The sequence below is a fragment of the Mustela erminea genome, chromosome 6 (genome assembly GCF_009829155.1).
Source record: "Mustela erminea isolate mMusErm1 chromosome 6, mMusErm1.Pri, whole genome shotgun sequence".
Taxonomy (NCBI): Eukaryota; Metazoa; Chordata; class Mammalia; order Carnivora; family Mustelidae; genus Mustela; species Mustela erminea.
In genome coordinates this window covers 48,146,259-48,165,203 of record NC_045619.1, presented here as the reverse complement: position 1 = coordinate 48,165,203, position 18,945 = coordinate 48,146,259, and the positions used below count along the sequence as shown (strand labels likewise).

Here is an 18,945-nt window from a genome sequence, read left to right as displayed (position 1 = left end):
AAGTGCCTCTCTACCTACTTGTGATCTCTATCTGTCAAATAAGTAAATAAAATCTTTTTAAAAAATGTTTAAAAATAAGCTTCCAAGAAGTAATGCTGTCCCTTCTTTGGCTATGAACCTGTCTCGTACATAAAACTGGCCCATAGCGTCAGCACTCCACCAGCTTGAAAGCAGCTGTCTAGCGAGTGAGTCAACTGACACCCAGGAGAAGTGCAACATCAAGAGAGGGGTCCCAGACGGACCCAACCAGAGCTGGCGTTAGGCCACCAAGGAGGTAGGGGACCGAGGACGCGGTTTCAATCTCACGCCGAGCCCAACGCGCCTGTGCAGGGTAGAGACCGCCCCATCCACACCTCGGGGGCGGAAGCTCGGGCGCCCCGAACCACGTGGTCGCGGGCGGAGCGGGGCGGGGCGCGCGGGACGTGCTGCCGCGTCGTCACCAGCTGAATGGGCGGCGGCGGAGCATGTGTGTGCGGCTGAGGCTGCTGCCCGCCCGGGACGTGGAGAGTGCATGCCTCTCCCGGGCCAGACCGTGAAGCCGGAGAGGACGTGGCGGCGGCGGAGGAGGGGGAGAGCAGCGGGAGGCAGGCTGGGCATCCCTCTCCGGGGCTGGAGGGCCCCGGCTTGGCCGGGATTATGGCATCGCTTGCGGACCGAATGCGAGGCAACGGGCGCATCGCCGCTGGGCTCCTGCTCAACCTCCTGGTGTCCATCTGCATCGTGTTTCTCAACAAATGGATCTATGTGCACCACGGCTTCCCTAACATGAGCCTGACCCTGGTGCACTTCGTGGTCACCTGGCTGGGCTTGTACATCTGCCAGAAGCTGGACATCTTTGCCCCCAAAAGTCTACCGCCTTCCAAACTCCTCCTCCTGGCCCTCAGCTTCTGTGGCTTCGTGGTCTTCACCAACCTCTCTCTGCAGAATAACACCATAGGCACCTATCAGCTGGCCAAGGCCATGACCACGCCGGTCATCATAGTCATCCAGACCCTCTGCTACAAGAAAACCTTCTCTACCAAAATACAGCTCACGCTGGTGAGTAGCTTCAGCTTGGCAAGGCGCACCTTTACCAGTCCATCTCCTGGACCGTCTTTCTCCCCGGGAAATTCGAATGTTTAGCCTTGTGCCACACTCTTTCCCCATCGTCTTGAAATCCACCAATGAGTCATCTGTGGCCATGTGAACTTCAGGTTTATTTGGGAGAGGTGAATAAAGTCATCTTGGCACTCTGTTGGGCTCTTAGCCCAGAAGAGTGTGCTTGTTTAAGTTTTAGTAACTACTGTTTGATGGAAATCTGTAAATGCTGTGATTGGTAAGAAAAGAAAGCTGTATTGCGTTATGCAGTTCAGCGTTTCAGAATATCTGCAAAATCTCAAACTGAAAAATGGCCCTCCTTTGATCCAGTTGAATAAAATCTTATATGGTAAACGTTAAAGATTCAATATACAATATGTCTCTGAGTATGTCTGCAGCGACATACTGCAGAGGTTTTTTGTGTCTTTAAATAAAAGGAGATGATAATTTTAGTACTTAATAATTTACAGTATTTAAATTCTTAATGCTTTTGTTAAACCTTCATGCTTATGGGTTGTTTAGACACTAGTTTGAGGGGGGGGTCCTCTGTACTTGCAGGTTTAATGTGTTTGTTGCAAATTGCAATGCATTGACTCATTAATTTTACCCAGAATTTTAAGTAGAATTAAATATGAACATAAATATAGAATTAACTTATTTCATTTTGAAGAAATCAGTTTTTTTCAAATGAAAAAAAATCCAATTATAGAGGTTCATTGTTTCCCAGTGATGTTTTTATGATTAACCTTGTAAGACAACATGAAAGAAATACTACATTTATGTCTCATGAATTTAATCTGAACAACATTTGCCTCTTTTTCTTTACAGATTCCTATAACCTTAGGTGTAATCCTAAATTCTTATTACGATGTGAAGTTTAATTTCCTTGGAATGGTGTTTGCTGCTCTTGGTGTTTTAGTTACATCCCTTTATCAAGTGGTTGGTAATTTTTTTTTTCTTTATGTGCCTTTTTAGCAGATTTCATAAATTTTGAAGCTGTATCCCAAGGTTTAGAAAATACAGTATAGAGACAATAGACTGTTGGGAAGAAAACATAATTGCATAAATTGTCTGACTCAAGGTGAAGAGAAGAAAGGAGTCAGAGAAACTTTGGTGTTTGATGCTCACCAAGTACCTCCCTACCTGTTGTAAGTGTATAATATCCGTGCTTCACAGTCTGAGTTTGTGAGGATGCTGTAGCATTATCTGGGAAATCTTTACAAAATAAGTAATAAGACTTCATTCTTGAAACCAAGACTACTGGTGAAATTTGTGATTTACTCTTTAATTATAAGATTACTATGAAGGAGCAAGTCCTTTTCCAAAATTTGAACAGGAAAGGAAAATTTGAGATTTATAAATCTTTTCCTCAAAAAATATGCTGCTGACAGTACTTGTACATCACCTTCCAATGATTTGTCTATATCCATATTTTCTAGCAATGGGTATTTCACTTCTGGTACTATTGTATCCCAGTGCCTTGCCTATAGGAGGCTCTCATTAAAAATTTATGCCTGGATCCACTCACTTCATTACCGTAAAATCTCAGCAAGTATTTTTTGTTGTTGTTTCTTAGGTAGTGGGGAAAAATAACTTGGTGTAGGGTGCTGTGAAACTATTTTCTCTATACTGAAAACCTTGGACTGGAAATTCTGTGTGTGCCTGCATGGGGAGTCAGAACCAAATTGTGTAACTGATTTTTTTTTTTCCCCACAAATATCTGCTGGTTATAAACTAAGGTGTTCTTGTTATGAATGTTACAGGTTTAAGAATACAGCCTTAGCATCTGAAACATTATAGTACTGATCATTTCAGAAACATTGTTGTATAGACATTGTGGGATTGAGTACATTTTTAAGTGGGAAGGAGCTGTGTAAATAAGAGACCAATGTCAGGAAGACCACGCTGTGCTGTCATTTGGCTTCAAGATACTCTCACTACAGAGAAGAATTAGAGCAAGCTCACCCTTGTGCTTTAAGAAGGTTTGCTTAGATATACTTCAGTGAGTTTAAATTTTGTTATTAGATACAGTAAGTGAACATTCCTGTGCCTCTTTTTTTGTTAAGCAGATTTTTTTTTGCCCAAGAGGGATTACTTATTTACTAAGTACAACAAAAAATTTTATTTATTGAACATCAGAATTTCTTGTATTCCTGACACATAAATTCAACTCAGAGTATTCACTGTCCTTGCCAATATGACCATTTTCCCCACAAGCCTCAAAATTACTGTAGATTAGAATCAAAGATAGATACTGTAGATTAGGATTCTGTATCCCTCAGGTACATATTTGAAATGGGATTGACTAAGGAATGATTGTGGACAAACTAATAGGCAGAGTTTTCTATTATTAGTAAACAGTAAAAGTACTGTTAAGGACTCCCCAAAAGTTCACTTTAAAACTGTATTTTCGGGGTGCCTGGGTGGCACCAGTGGGTTAAGCCTCTGCCTTCAGCTCAGGTCATGATCTCAGGGTCCTGGGATTGAGCCCCACATCGGGCTCTCTGCTCAGCGGGGAGCCTGCTTCCCCCTCTCTCTCCCTACCTCTCTGTCTGCTTGTGATCTCTGTCAAATAAATAAATAAAATCTTAAAAAAAAAAAAAAAGGCTGTAGTTTCCCATTGTATCCAGGTGTAATTTCTAAGTTATTTCTTCTTATAGTGTTAGGGCAATCAAAGGAGTTAAAAGATGAGTGATAAGGTAATAGCTTTAGTTGTGGAAAGATGGCAGATTCCCTTAGGCATTCATTCAGCAGACATTCCTTTTGCTTGATGTTCAGCCTTGAAGATAAAAAGATGAAAAGCAACTAAAATCCAGCATGGTAGAAACACATGTAGAGCGCTAATCGCAGTGTAGCTCAGGGTCTGAGGAAAGTTCCACGGAACATCCAGGAGGAAGTGGCAGTTCTACAAGGGAGTGGTGAGGTTAAGACTTCATGGAAAAGTTAGCGATTTAAATGGAAGGGCCCACAGGAATTTGCTTAGCAGAGCAGTACAGCAGAGGTCTTTCTTTGCAACGATGTGTGGACATACGGAGCATTTCTGGAGAACTTGATGGATTTGGTGAGATTCTAGTTGCCTTGTGGAAACCTGAGGCTTAAGGGTGGGCAAGACCAGATGGCACAGTCTTGAATGTCATGCTGAGGAAGTGTGCTCCTTATCCTGCAGGCGCCAGGAAGGGGTTTAGATTGGGGGAGCGGGGGAGTGACTTGATCATTACCTGTGTTTCAGTGAAGTAACTGGTGACAGTGACAGATGAGCAGCTAGGAGGCTGTCTGTGGTTCAAGGGAAAGACAGGAAGGCACCGGACAGAAAGTGGGAGAGGAAAACACATGCAGAGGAAAACACAGAGCCCAGGAACCTTTTGGAGAAGGAATGAGCAGTACCGGACAGAATGTAGAATGAGAAAAGGAAGGCATCTCATCCTTGGGGGAGATGAGGTCTTTAATGATGGGAGCAACACAGGAGGAGCTAATTTGGGGAGGTAAGTACTGAGTTGGCTTTAGAACAGTCCCTGCAGATCGTGTAAGTGAAGGCAGCCGGTAAGCTGTTGGAGTTTGGGGACTCGCGGTGCCCTGAGAAAGGAGGTCAGAGCTGGAGATGTCTTCAGGTGTAAGTGAGATCAGTCAGGGAGATAAAAGAAAAAGATGGGACATCTGCCTTACATATAGTCAATGAAGGAAGACGTGAGTGAGGAAACAGTGCAGACCACAAGTCAAGGTCTTCCAGGAGACGTTTGCCTGTTCCGCAGACAGCCCCCACAGGAAGAGGGCAGAGGGATGTCACCTCTGAAGGTGAGAGTGCCCTTTGGGGGAGCAGTTGCATTAGAGTGATGGTGGGAAGAAGCCAGGGAGCAGTGTAGTGAGAAATGGAGGCCTTGAGAAGAGCCACCATTCCAGGCGGTTCTCTGTCACACACGCAGCTATCCAGTGAGGCTGCTAAAGAAACCGAGGGGCGGGCATCCACACTCTGCCTCCGTTTTTGCTCCCTGTACCCTTCCCAGGAGCAGGCCGCAGAAGAATTGGTTCTTTGTCCTTCGTAGTCACAGAAGACTCTCAGCGAAGGCGGGCAGAGTATGTTTCCAATTTCCTGCTCTTCTATTTTTGTCTTGGTGTATTTCTATAGCTTTCGAGTTTATAGAACAGGATACCCAGATCTACAGGAAAAAGAATTATGTAGGAGCAGTTATTCAAAAGCTTGGCTGTTCCTGCCAGATCGTATTCAACCAGTCCTGTCAGGCCTTCTTTAAAGCCTCCTTTTAGTTATATTTGTGAAACATTTTGAGGATGGATGGGATTTGAGGTTTTGAGGTGTTGGTTCTCCTGAATAATATAGGTTTTTTTTTAAAAAATCTTTTTAAAAGATTTTGTTTATTTTAGAAAAAGAGAGAGAGTGAACAGGGGGAGGAGCAGAGGAAGAGTGACCAGCCAGCTCTGCACTCAGTGTGGAACCCAACTTAGGCTCGATCCCACAACCCTGAGAGCACGAGCTGAGCCAAAATCAAGGGTTAGACGCTCAACTGACTGAGCCACGCGGGCACCTCTTGAATGATACAATCTTTATTTGTTTATTTTTTTAAGATTTTATCTTATTTGACAGAGAGAGTGAGCCCACGCACAAACAGGGTGAGTGTCAGGGAGAGGGAGAAGGAGAAGCAGGCTCCCCGAAGAGCAGAGAGCCCGCCGATGTGGGCTCGATTCCAGGACCCTGAGATCATGATGTGAGCCCAAGGCAGACACTTAACCAACTGAGCCACCCCGGTGCCCCTGATACAGTCTTTTAAAATGATTTGCAATTACCTAATTTCTTCTAGTGTACTCATGGGGGATTACTCACAGTAAAATCATCCAGAAAGAAGAAAATTCCTTCTGCCATTGTCTGGGTTTTCTTACATTAATGAAAAGGTCTCACATAATACTCTAGCCACCCACACCGGCAGCCAGGATCGCTGAGGTTCCTGTCAATCCCTAATTAGTCTGCCCTGCTTACCCCCTACTTCTTTTGAGGGGTGGGGGAGCAGTTTTAGAAAGACGTGAAGTCTAACACTACATCTCTGTTCCTGCTGGTCACCTAAATGTCCACTCCTTTTCCCAAGATCTGATATTCGTGCCCCCCCCATATGAATTCATTGACTTGCCCCATTTACTAGGGTCAGCAGGGAAGAGAGGATATTTTTTCTCCTTCTTTATAATCGAAAAGAAAATAGATTGTCATACATTGAATTTGCAAAGCTCCTTTCATCCAGGGTGCTTCAAGGACATTTGTATATTATTGATCTTTTTTAAAAAAAAATGGATCTTTGGAGTCTTGTAGAAGAATTAGGCATTTCTGCTTCCCTCAGCCCTGCCCCATGTTCCCATCCTGGTGACTGGAGTCACATCTTTTGTTTACTAAGTGGTGATGGTTCTTTTTCCTAACCTCAAGCCTTTCTTCTCCTGATTTTCAGTGGGTAGGAGCCAAGCAGCATGAATTGCAAGTGAACTCCATGCAGCTCTTGTATTACCAGGCCCCCATGTCCTCCGCCATGTTGCTGGTCGCCGTGCCCTTCTTCGAGCCAGTGTTCGGAGAAGGAGGAATATTTGGCCCCTGGTCACTGTCTGCATTGGTAAGTTCTCATTGTTTCGCTAAGAAACAAGAGAATCATCCCTCTGCTATTAGTGCGATTTTTAGTTTTCAGAGCACGATCTCAGATCCATTCTCACATTTAATCTTCATAATTACCCTTGAAGGGAGGCAAGCGAAGGATTCTCTTTTAGATGAAGAGACTGAGGCACAGCGTGTGTGTGTGTGTGTGTGTGTGTGTGTGTGTGTGTGTAATTTTATAGACACGGACTCGTGTCATAAATGCTGTTTTGATCATGGATTCCTTTTCCCCAGCCCTCCTCCCCGCACACATTCAGCATTTCATTTCCCCATCTCTGCCCCTGGAGGTAAGTCTTGTTAACATTCTAGTGTGTGCTCTTCCATATTTTGCTCTGTGCTATCCATGCGCATGTAAACAGTACACATACACACATGTACATACATAAATTAAATGTACACACATGTATATACATAAATTAAATGTTTATTTCTTTGACAAAAGTGGGGTCATAACGAAAATAATTTTCTGCATCTTGCTTTTCTCGCTTCGTACCTCATGAACATCTCTTCAGACGTTCTGTTCAGTGTCCGTATCATAGATCTGGTGTTGCAGTAGACAGCCTTATTATATATATCTTTGGGAACTGGCGCTTTTTTTTCCTTTGGAATAGAGTTCTAAGAGCAGAATGTCCAGATCAAAGGGAGGTTTACTTTGGGGACATTTTAAGTTAGAAAGTACAACCCCCCTCCTTAGGGAAGGAATTTCTGCTTCCCACAACCTTAACCTTTGGAACACAGTACGCAGAAAAAGCTTGTTTGTTGATAGTGATCATTTCTCAAACTTGCACAGCCCTCACTCTATCCTGAGAACAACTCCAACACTTGGCAAATGTTAACTTATTTAATCATCATAACAACGTTATTAGGTGACTGCTATCATTATCCTCATATTTAGGGTAGAGGAGGAGGAAACTGAGGGGCAGATGTAAGGAGCTGACTTAAGACCCCACAATCAGGGGCGCCTGGGTGGCTCAGTGGGTTAAGCCACTGCCTTCGGCTCAGGTCATGATCCCAGGGTCCTGGGATCGAGTCCCGCATCGGGCTCTCTGCTCAGCAGGGAGCCTGCTTCCCTTTCTCTCTCTCTCTGCCTGCCTCTCTGTCTACTTGTAATCTCTGTCTGTCAAATAAACAAACAAAAAAAAAAAGTTAAAAAAAAAATTAAAAAAAAAAAAAAAAGACCCCACAATCAGTCAGCAGACCAAGCATGCTGACTCCAAAACCCACGTTCTCAGGTGCTCTGCTCCGCTGCCTGTGAGCAAATGCTGATGGTTTCCAGTTCACATACTTTGCATATAACCTTTTATCCACGGTAGAAATCACTTGTCCGTCTCTCAGGTAGTACTTCCTCTTAATTTTACCAAAGTGCTAGCCGTCTTGGTTACCTGGTCTTCACACTCTTGCAGCATAGATAGCTTAAACCAGAACGAGGGGCTTTCTGCGATAGGCCCCCTGACAGAGTCGAAGAAGAAAAGTGGCCCCCAAAAAGTCAGAGGAACTAAGAGCATAGCAGTCTGAGTCCACTGAGTGAGAAAAGAGTCACCTTCGTTCCTTAAGGTCCCTAGAGGGCATCGTTGCCTCAAAGTAGAGCCGGCAATTATGTTTTCAGTGATGGTTCAAGTCATCAAGGAGTACTTGTGTAACATTCTGTCAACTCAATAAAATTAACAACAGTATATTTCTAGAAACAGTTTTTTAAGTCTTTAATGCTCTTCGTTGAAAATATAACGGACTCACTGTGGTAAAACAAATGAAGTGTTACTTTTGTTACCTAAATAGGACACAAATCCAGCTCCTTCAGTCCTCCTGTGACCTCCGTGATCTAAAAGCTGATAAAAGCCTCAGGGGACAGAGGACTCTTCAAATACGACATTATTTCTTTAGAATTTATATTTCTTAATAATTCAAATCATAACTGATACTTTATCTGATTCTCTTATTTTGGAAGTAGAATATGACTTTATAATCTTTTAAATACAACAGTGAGAAAGGTCTGAATGGATGCACTAGGGGCCCACAGGGGCTCAGCCACTTTGTCCCCCATCCTCAGCCAAGCCAGTTTCTTCACGTCCCACACACACGTCTTGTGCTTTCTTGCAGCCGTGCTTTGGCCCCTACTGTTGCGACTGCTTGGAGTCCTACCCCTTCTTTGTCTAATCTGTACATGCATTCAAGGTCCAAACATCCACTCCCTCCCCGAGCCCTAAAGGATATCTCCTGCCTAGAGATTCATAAAAAATCTATTGTGTGTTCGTCTCTTCATGAGGCAGCATTCCAGACCCTTTTACCTATTCCCTGAGTTCACTGGCTTTCTTGTGGCTAAGAGGTGGCACAGTGGAATGGGTTATATACTGGGTCTCCAGAATCAGTCTGCCTGGGCTTCACCTCAACCCTACCACGTACTACTGTGTGATCTAAGGCAAAGTGCTTTTCCTTCCTCTGTTCGTCTGTGAAAAGGGATAATATTTTACTACCTCATGGGTGTTTGTGAGGACTAAACTAGTTAATATATGTAAAACATGGAGGACAGTTGTTGGCACATCATAAGTGCCGGGTAAGTGCCAGCTATGATTATCATGATTTTTAGTATGCCGTCAAGTGGTTTCCAAGCTCTTTGAGGACAAGACCCTATTCTGTTCCTCAAAAGGTCATGGAAAACCACTGAACACCCATTGATTTAATTTAAATAAGGATAAATATGAGCAATTAATAGAAAAACATCTGCAAGGATACATACAAAGGTATTAACAGTGGTGGGTGGTTAGGATGATAAAAGTCCTTACCTTTTTTCTTATCTTTTATTTTCTGATTTTTCTATATGGAATGTGTATTACTTTTATAATTAGAAATTATTACAAAATAAATTTTCTTCAGATGGATAAGAAAAGTGAACCTGGAAATTTGCATTCAACCAGGATGTTACTGGAGAATTTTCTATTGCACCTTGTAGACAATTACATTTCCAAATACTATTTGTTCTTCTATTTTACCCTCAATTCTTGCCGTCTCCCAAATGGATTTTTTTAAAACTCTTGTTCTTAATGGTGGTTATTTAAGTTTTTAGAAATGCCTAATGAGATGGATTTTTACTTGATGATGATAATGATCGCAACTGCTTTACATTAATGATTCTTTGGGTTTGTTTGTAGCTTATGGTGCTGCTTTCTGGAGTAATAGCTTTCATGGTGAACTTATCGATATATTGGATCATTGGGAACACGTCACCAGTCACGTATCCTTTTCCTAACGGCTCATGAATGCATTGTCTTTTCTATTTTCCCAAACTCTGTCACATTCATTTCCTTCTGTGAGTCTTGCATTTACTATTACGTGTTCTAAATTGAGTAGCTAGGCTGATCTTCAGTCTTTTCCTGTATCTTTCCACATTAGACTCTATGGAAACTTAAAGAAAGGTGAGCCAGGGAAATAGGTTAGTTTTCTTATGCAGTAAGTGACCTTTACCCTTATCAAAATCAACATAGAACACCAAGCCTGGCCTATAGTGGAGTTAAATAAATACTTGTTGAGGGGATAATGGAATGGACGCTGGGTTTTGTTGTTTTTTGTTTTTTGTTTTTATCAATTTTCAGTCCCTGTAGTATTAAAGTACAGGTACAGCCAATCCAAAAACAAAAAGATAACTTCAGACCATTGACATCTGACTTTTGAACATGGTTTTGTACTTATTTGGATATGGGTGTGCCTGTTTTTCTCAGTATTACTTCCCAATCAAGAAATGAAATCAGGCCTCAAAGGTCTGAATCATTTGTAACATTTTGCTTGTCATTCTGTTTCTTTTCTCGTTTCACTCCTTCTCCACTCTTAAGCAAAGGCAAAGAAGGATTTCCCCAATTCAGAGAGGTAGTTTAGTAACATCATATCCAAGTGTGCTGATCTATTTAAATGAGTGAATGCTGAGATGTCACCAAAGTAAAAAAGCAACCTATTTGTCAACTATCAATAAATACAACAGTTATAATAAGAATGATTTAAAAAAAAAAACAACCTACATTTAGTAAATATTTATCTTGCACCAGGCTCTGTTGGAAAGAAACACCTCAGATGTAGTAGGCATCGGACTCTCAAAGCAGCTCTGTCGGATAAATTCTATCATTGTATTTTGCAGAGGAGGAAGCAGAGGTGCAGAGACGTTAAGTCATATGCTTAAGGTCATATGGCTGAGAAGTCTGGTATCCAGATTTGGACCCACAGAGTCTAGTCCCCGACCTTGTCCCCTGCTGCCGAATCAAGGCATCCAGTGCTGTGCCCTGATTAAGAACATTCATTCATTCAACCAATATTTTTTAAAATTTTTAAATTATTATTATTAAGATTATATTTATTTGACAGAGAGGAAAGACAGTGAGAGAGGGAACACAAGCAGGGGGAGTGGGAGAGAGAGAGGCAGGTTCCTGGCTAAGCAGGGAGCCCGATACAGGGCTCGATCTCAGGGCCCTGGGATCATGACCTGAGCCAAAGGCCGACAACCTTAACAACTGAGCCACCCAGGTGCCCCTCAACCAATGTTTATTGAACAACCACTATAAACCATGCACTGACTTAATAAGTCCTTCCACGATGAGTATCTACCATATGTTGGGCATGGAGATACAGGCGTGAGCAAAAATCCTTGCTCTCCCAGGTTTCCTTTCTGGTGAGGGAGACTAAAGAAGAAAAAAATTCACGTATACATGTACAGTGTCAGATACTGTGAGGTGCCAAGGACAAAAAGTAAAGCAGGGAAGAGAATCTGAAATGTTAGGGACTGAGTTGAAATTCACAGGGAGAGTCAGGAGGGCATCTATAGGGAGGGGATTTTGGAGTGAAGACCTGGAGGAAATGAAGCCGCCCCATGCAGACCAGGATGAAGAGTGTTCCTGGCAGAGGGAGCCGCGGGGAGGCCCTGACGAGCAACCAGGAGGCCTCGAGGTTGCAGCAGGGAGAGCGCAGCGTGGGGAATAGTAAGGCTCTGAGCAGAACAGGGCGCTGGGCTGAGCAGAGCTTGCACCTGAGATGGGAAGCTGTTGGCACTCGGAGCAAAGAAGGGACGAGCTTTTATCTACATTCTAACATGATCACTCTGGGCTACAGTGTTGAGGACGGCCTGAAGCGGGTGTTTCAGCATGAGTGCAGTTGACCGTGTGGGTTGGACAGTTCTTGTTTGCAGACGCCTGTCGGGTGCACTCCAGGATATTCAGCAGCACCCCGGCTTCTGCCTGCTGGGTGCCAGTGGCGCCCCCTTTTTCCCAATTATGACAGCCGAAAGATGCCTAGTCCTCTTTGGTGGCAACGTCACCCCGGCTGAGGAGCACTGCACTGAAAGAATGGCACTGCCGCAGCTGAAGTAGAAAGCCCAAAGGAGGTTTGGGGGTGCGGAGCTGTGGGGAGAGCAAGTCTGAGAGTTCAAGGTCGGGATCTCAGCTGCAGCTGTTCCAGGGACAGTCAGGTGTCCTGTGTGGAGGCTGTTTGAAGCAGGGAGGCCAATTATCAAGTAAACAAGTAGAAGAGCCGCCCAGAGATTGGGTCCTGGGTCCCATCCGTGTCGACTTTCCAGAGCTGAGAGGAACAGGCAGTGGAGTAGCGACCAAGGTAGGGGAGGGAAGCCCTGTAAACCCCCTGGGTGAGGAGGAGGGGGTCAGCCATGTTGAATGCCACTGACAGGTCAAGCCGAGGAAGGCCAGGAATTGAGGAGGGGCCTTGGGAAGGTGGAGGGCGCTGCTGTTCTGATAAGAGCTTTCTGAGCATCGGGGGAAAGCCTGACTGGGGCAGTGAGGGGAACTAGAGAGGGGAATTGGAAATATCAGGTGTAGAGTGTTCCTTTTTTATTTAATTGAAAGTGTGTGTATATATATGTATATATATATTTTTTAATTTATTATTATTATTATTTTTACCTCACTGAAGAATTTTCTTTACATATGCCTTCCTTCTCACATAACTGTCTTCCACAGATCATGAGCTACTTAAAAAGGGGCTGAGGAGTATTCTAACACTGAAGTGTTAGAACCAGTGGCTTTCAGATAGTTCCCTGTGGAAAATGAAGCCTGTCCCCTAACGGTTAGAATTAGCTCCTGGGGAAGAGCCTCTGTCCCTCAGGAAATGCCATCTGGTGGGTCAGGCGAGCATAGATCCCCTGGTCACACGGCCAGCGTTCTCCTGCCCGGAAGGAACCGGCAGAAAACAGAGCAGGAGCGGAGAGGTCAGAAGGCCCAGGTGTGCACACCCGGCCCGGCCCGGCCCTGCAGCTGTCACTCTCCTCTGCCATCAGTCAGCGCTGGTCACATCTGCAGGTCGGGGTTGCAGGGAGTGTTGCCCCAAGAAGATGCCCCAAGCCCCCGGCAGGTGTGTATCATGCATAAATGCTGGTGTTGACAGCTGCTGACACACAGGGTGCATATATTAGCTTAATTAATCCGTGAGGTCGCTTTTATCAGTTTCCATTGTACAGGCAGGGAAGCTGAGGCACAGAGTGGCAGCTATTTCTTTTCTTTCTTTTTTTAGATTTTTAAAATTTTATTTGACAGAGAGTGAGCACTAGAGCACACGAGCCAGTGGGGGGTGGTGCGCAGCAAGCAGAAGGGGAGAGAGAAGCAGGCCTCCCACTGAGCAGAGAGCCTGACTCCACTTTGGGTTTGAGCCCACGACCCTGGGATCAAGACCTGAACGGAAGGCAGACGCTCAACCGACTGAGCCACCCAGGCGCCCCTGGTAGCTATTTCGAATAGCGTTACTGGAAGAATAGCCGGCTACACAGTAGACATCTGAAAACATAGTGAAGTCCTGATTTATGTGGAAAAACGTGTGAAATATGGAAAGCCTGATTTTTGAAGGCTTGGTACGTGTTTAGTCTGTCTTCAGCACAGAGGTCTGGAAAGCCTGAATCTGGTGGCATGTTACTGCCGGCCGCACCCCAGACTGGAACGTGAAGTCGGAGTTAAATAGACCCGTCCACGTCCGGACTCCAACTCTGCCACTTCCCAATGCGGTGATCTAAGTTATTTGAAATCCTTGGGCCCTAACAGTTGCAGGATGGGAAGAATGATACCGCAGTGAAGGTAAATGTTATGCCTGATGATGTGAGGGGACACGCGCAGGTAGCATGGCCCCCTGCGTTTCCCTCCCAAACAGAGTCCTGCTGGGTGTGTTTACCTTGAGTCTGCCCTCTGGTGCCACGCGCATCTCCCGCATTTGCCAGGGGAAGTTTATTAGAAAGAGCACTGTAAAACATAGTCATAAGTTGCTGGGCAAAATAGCTTCTCTATACCTTGTTCCCAATTCCTTTCCAGCCTTATAGCATAGCCCCTTTGCTCTGGAGAGAGATAGTCGAGGTGGTTGAGGCAGTCTCGGGTCCCTGTTGCTGAAGCCTGGGATTGACCCAGGCCGAAGTCCTTGTTTCCTGTATGGGGGCGGGGGCGGAGAGGTGGGGGGTGTGAATCAGTCCGTGCTTCAGGCAGTTGTGTGAATCAGTCCGTGCTTCTTGCAGTTCTCCAGCCACGGGAAGGCTTTGTTTCACACGAATGTGTGCGCGCCCGTGTGAATGTAACATCTAGCTTGCTTTCCCTTCTCAGTGTGTGTGTGAGTGTGTGGCTGTCACAATCTACCTTGTTGGTTTTGTTGATCCTTAGCCAAAAACCTCAGCTATAACATGTTTGGACACTTCAAGTTCTGCATTACTTTATTTGGAGGCTATGTTTTATTTAAGGATCCATTGTCAATTAATCAGGGTCTCGGCATGTTATGCACATTATTCGGCATTCTCGCCTATACCCATTTTAAACTCAGTGAACAGGAAGGAAGTAAGAGTAAACTGGTACAGCGTCCATAATTAGGTTTTGGTGGAGAAGAGAAAGTCACCCCAGGAAGATTTTTAAAAATGTTAATTGAGTGTGCAAGTTACTTTTCATAGAAGAGGAAAAATTTGTATCGCAAAATTCACTGAATGATGGTTTGCAAGAAGTAACACAAAGGAAATTTTATTCATAAATAGGACTTTCTCTTTTAGAATACCTCTAAGACCATGGCTCATGCTTCTTTTCCAGGACTGGTTATATGAAGTCTGTCGGATGATTTGATTATACCAAATGAAATACATGAAATTAAAGTTCTATAATAGGGACAGAGGGGTCCAGATCACCGCACTACACATGTATCGTGGTTTGTAAGTGTTCAGACCCTTCTAAGGAAGGACAGCAAGGACTCCTCTGCTTACTTATAGGTTGCCCCCAGTGTGAGCTCTTTTATAATTTCAGCCAAAGTGTTCGAGTCAGAATTTAAATCTAGCGTTTCTATTTTAGTTTGTCTAGTGTAACTTCCTGCTTATTTCACTAACGGGAATGAAATAGCATGTATAGAAAGCAAAGCATAGGAAAGAAGCCCATAAGAAAAAATCCAAATCTAAAAGTACCATTTTTTTCAGAGAAAATGGATAGGAGAAGTTACATGTTATCCAGAACACTGCAGTTGCTATTAGTATTCTCTTGTTTCTGAGCTCTCAGTGAACTCTAGAAACTATCGGATGTTAAAAAAACAGAACAGCTCCATGTTTAAATGGCCCAAAGAGGAGACGGTGGATGGAACTGAGCAAGTGTCTTATCCCATTTGTTCTCTTGGCCTCTTTGAGCATTTCCTTTCGGTAACTTCTTGCTGTCACCTCCTTGCTGTCACCCTCCCTTCCACACCGGAGGCTGGCATGGAGCTTTCTCTGACACTGAAAGCTTTGTAGTGGATTCTCTTTCTAAGGTGGCTGAGGAAAATTGTCATTGCAAAAGTCAGGGCAAATACTATTCAAACATTAAGCAGAAACGTGGTGAAAATGTGTGGAAAGCTTTTAAAGAGCAGTAGAAAAATAGTCAATATTTAACCAGTTCCATTAGTTATTAAGGAGATAATTTTTTTAAATTAGCTTACAAGGGAAATACAGGGTTTCGACCGAAGGCAATGTAGTGCCACACATTTCCTTGCAAAATGTGTTTCTGCCTTCCAGCTTCTTCACAGTTGAGCATTAAAAGCTGTTGTTGGTAACTTCTCACAATATTGACAACAGTCCCTCTTGTAATAAATAACTCTTTTAAAAATGTTACATATACCTTTTAGGATTTTTTTTCCCCTGGCCTGTTTGAAATGAAAAACCTCACTGAAAATCTGTTTTGACAGAATTTCAAGGTATCGGTCAATTGTCAAGTGACTAGTGTGTGTGATTTTCTGTTTTTGTTTTAAATATTCTTTAATTCTTCTCAGTTTCTAAAGATGTACTTTATTGTGCTAAGAACTAGGAAGCTATCTTTCTTACCAGATGAGCCTCAGGCATTATGTTTGTCTAAGAAATGTTCTCTGGATGTGTTTAAATTAACATATAATTATTTCCCTAAAGCTGGAGAAAAGTATTTCCATGCAGCAAGGATTACGTGACTTCTCCATATGAACAACTGAGTTGATTTGTGTTATGCGGAAATTCTTTTTAACTGTAAATACTTGGGGGGTGTAATCATATTGGGCAGGCTTATAATAAATGACTGATGTCAGTAGGAAGGCAATAAAAAGGTTAGAGCAAGATCGGGTCAGGGTATGTGTATATATAAATGAATAAAATTCCTACCACTGGAACTGGAGTCTCATCAACAGTTTTTGCCCTGAAGATGATCTTCCCATTGAAAAGGAAATTCCTGGAGGAATAACTGGGCGCAGCCACAGAAACTGTGCTGTGGAGGAACCCTCACTGTCTTTTTGTTACAGATGTAACTGTACTTGTTTTTAATTCTGTGTTAAATGGCCGAACTTCAGTTTTTACCTGTTACAAATAAAGAGAACCTGTTATTTTTACTTGCATATTGTGTGTCAGAACTTTATAGAACCGGTGAAAGAAGGAGAGCACCTGTGTGTGTTTGCAGTGGTAATGCTGGCCTGTGCAGCTCCCAAAAATGCAGAATCTAATACAAAATTTTCATGCTACTTTAAATTTAACACAGGGGCACCTGGCTGGCTCAGTCAGAGGAGCATGTGACTCTTGATCTTGGGGTTGTGGGTTCGAGCCCAGTGTTGGGTATAGAGATTACTTTAAAAAATGAAATCTTTTAAAAATAGTCATAACATGGGGTGCCTGGGTGGCTCAGTCAGTTAAGTATCTGACTCTTGATTTCTGCTCAGATCCTGATCTTGGAGTCCTGAGATGGAGCCCAGTGCCAGGCTCCATGCTTAAGTGGGGAATCAGTCCCATGCTTGGGATTCCCTCCCTCTACCCCTACCCCCAATCATGCTTTCTCTCTCTAAAATAAATAAATAAAATCTTAAAAAAAATAATATACCTTAAAGGAGAACTCTGTCTCTGAAATGAAACAGGCTTTCTCCTGTTTCATTTTTATTTACTTTTTTTTTTAAATTTTTTAAAGATTTTATTTGAGAGAGCGAAAGCAATCAGAGAGAGAGAGGGATCACAGAGGCAGAGAGAGAAGCAGACTCACCGCTCAGCGGAGAGCCCAATGCAGGGCTTAATCCCAGGACCCCAAAATCATGACCTGAGCCAAAGGCAGCCCCTTAACCAACTGAGCCACCCAGGTGCCCCTCTCCTGTTTCATTTTTAAAAATGCTTTTTAAACCATGTCATTTTATAAGTTACTAGTTTTTTGTTTTGTTTTGTTTTTGTTTTTTAAAGCAACAGCACTGGGATGCCTGGGTGGCTCAGTTGGTTAAGCCAGGGTCCTGGGATCGAGTCCCACAGCGGGCTCCTTGCTTGGCAGAGAGCTTGCTTCTCTCTCTGCCTCTGCCTGCCACTCTGCCTGCTTGTGCTCGCTCTCTCTCTCTGACCAATAAATAAAATCTTTTTAAAAAAATAAAAGCAATAGCATTAATCAAGAATTCCACTGACTCCATCAGTAAGTAGTTGTTGGGTGAATGAATATACAGAATGGCCAAAGGTGAATGTCTGATAGAAAGAATGGAGACGAGACTTATTCGATACATTCTGTTGGCGTTTCTAGTCCCAAACTTGAACTGGATTTACTTGCTATACTTTCTAGCAGAGAAAATATTAATTAAATAAAAAAAGACATTAAAAATAAGGCATTCAATAAAAACGAAGTGAGTTTATGATGACAAATTCAGATAAATGCTAAACACGTACTTCTCTAGAGCATATAACAAGAATCTGGTCCAGAATTGGCTGTCTGTGAGGGTGCCCATGAAGAAAAGCCGACTGAGCTGAGCTCTGATGGATTTATGGAAGTTAGATATGTAGAGGGAGGGGATTGCATTCTGGTAAAAAGGAATAATAGCACATGCAAAGGCCCATGGGTTGGAGGAATTATGATGAGCCGAACTACAAATGGGATGCAGTAGAGAGGCTACATTTCAGGAAGGGGAGGTACAGTGTGGCATGAGCCTGGAAAGGAAGGCTGACCTCTGGACCATAGAACACCTTGCAGCCCATGTTAGGAATCTAGTTTGAGCAACAGGGAGTGTTCTGAGTGTTGTCGCAATCAACCCCTTTGTTTTGAAACTAATGAAGGAGAACCAGAGGGATGCTAGGAGACCAGCTGGAAGGCAATGTACCGAGACGTGATAGCTTGAAGGGCTGGTGGCAGTGAGATGATAGACGTGGACAGATCCAGGAGAATTTAGTAGATGGCATCAACCTGGCTGGAGATGGATTGAAAATAGAGGGCATGGGAGAGGTGAAGTCAGGAATCACCGATTATTGGGTCTGGTTGGTGTTGCTGAGACAGAATGGTGCCTTCTGTGAAACAAGACAGAATGGTGCCTTCTGTGAAACAAGACAAGGTGTGGCATGGGAAGGGGGAGGAGGATGAGTTCATACACTGTCATCTTGGTTTCGACATCCAGTTAAAAATGTTAATCAAGGGGCACCTGGTTGGCTCAGTGGGTTAAGCCTCTGCCTTTGGCTCAGGTCATGATCTCGGGGTTCGGGGATCGAGCCCCACATCAGGCTCTCTGCTCCGTGGGGAGCCTACTTCCTCCTCTCTCTCTGCCTGCCTCTCTGCCTTGTGATCTCTGTCAAATAAATAAATAAATAAAATCTTTTAAAAAAATGTTAGTCAAATAATCAGATACACAGGTCTAGAAGTCAGGAAATGTTTTAGTTGGAATGGAGATAGTATGAGGGGAGCTCACGGGGTATGAATGATACGGGTGAAAACACCGATCAGGATGGGCTCACCTAGGAAGCATGTACAAAACAAGAAGACCATTTACAGCCAAGCCTTGAGGAGCTCCGGCAT

The 18,945-nt window shown here is 43.6% G+C and overlaps 1 protein-coding gene across 1 annotated transcript; it reads left to right on the top strand.

Moving 5' to 3' along the window:
- Positions 1-210: 210 nt before the first annotated feature.
- SLC35E3 (solute carrier family 35 member E3) lies at positions 211-15,244 on the top strand. The gene is made up of 5 exons (XM_032347081.1): positions 211-1,038; positions 1,906-2,016; positions 6,522-6,680; positions 9,865-9,947; positions 14,354-15,244. The coding sequence occupies exons 1-5, from the start codon at positions 637-639 to the stop codon at positions 14,538-14,540; spliced, it is 942 nt and encodes a 313-aa protein (XP_032202972.1). The 5' UTR covers positions 211-636; the 3' UTR covers positions 14,541-15,244.
- Positions 15,245-18,945: the final 3,701 nt, after the last annotated feature.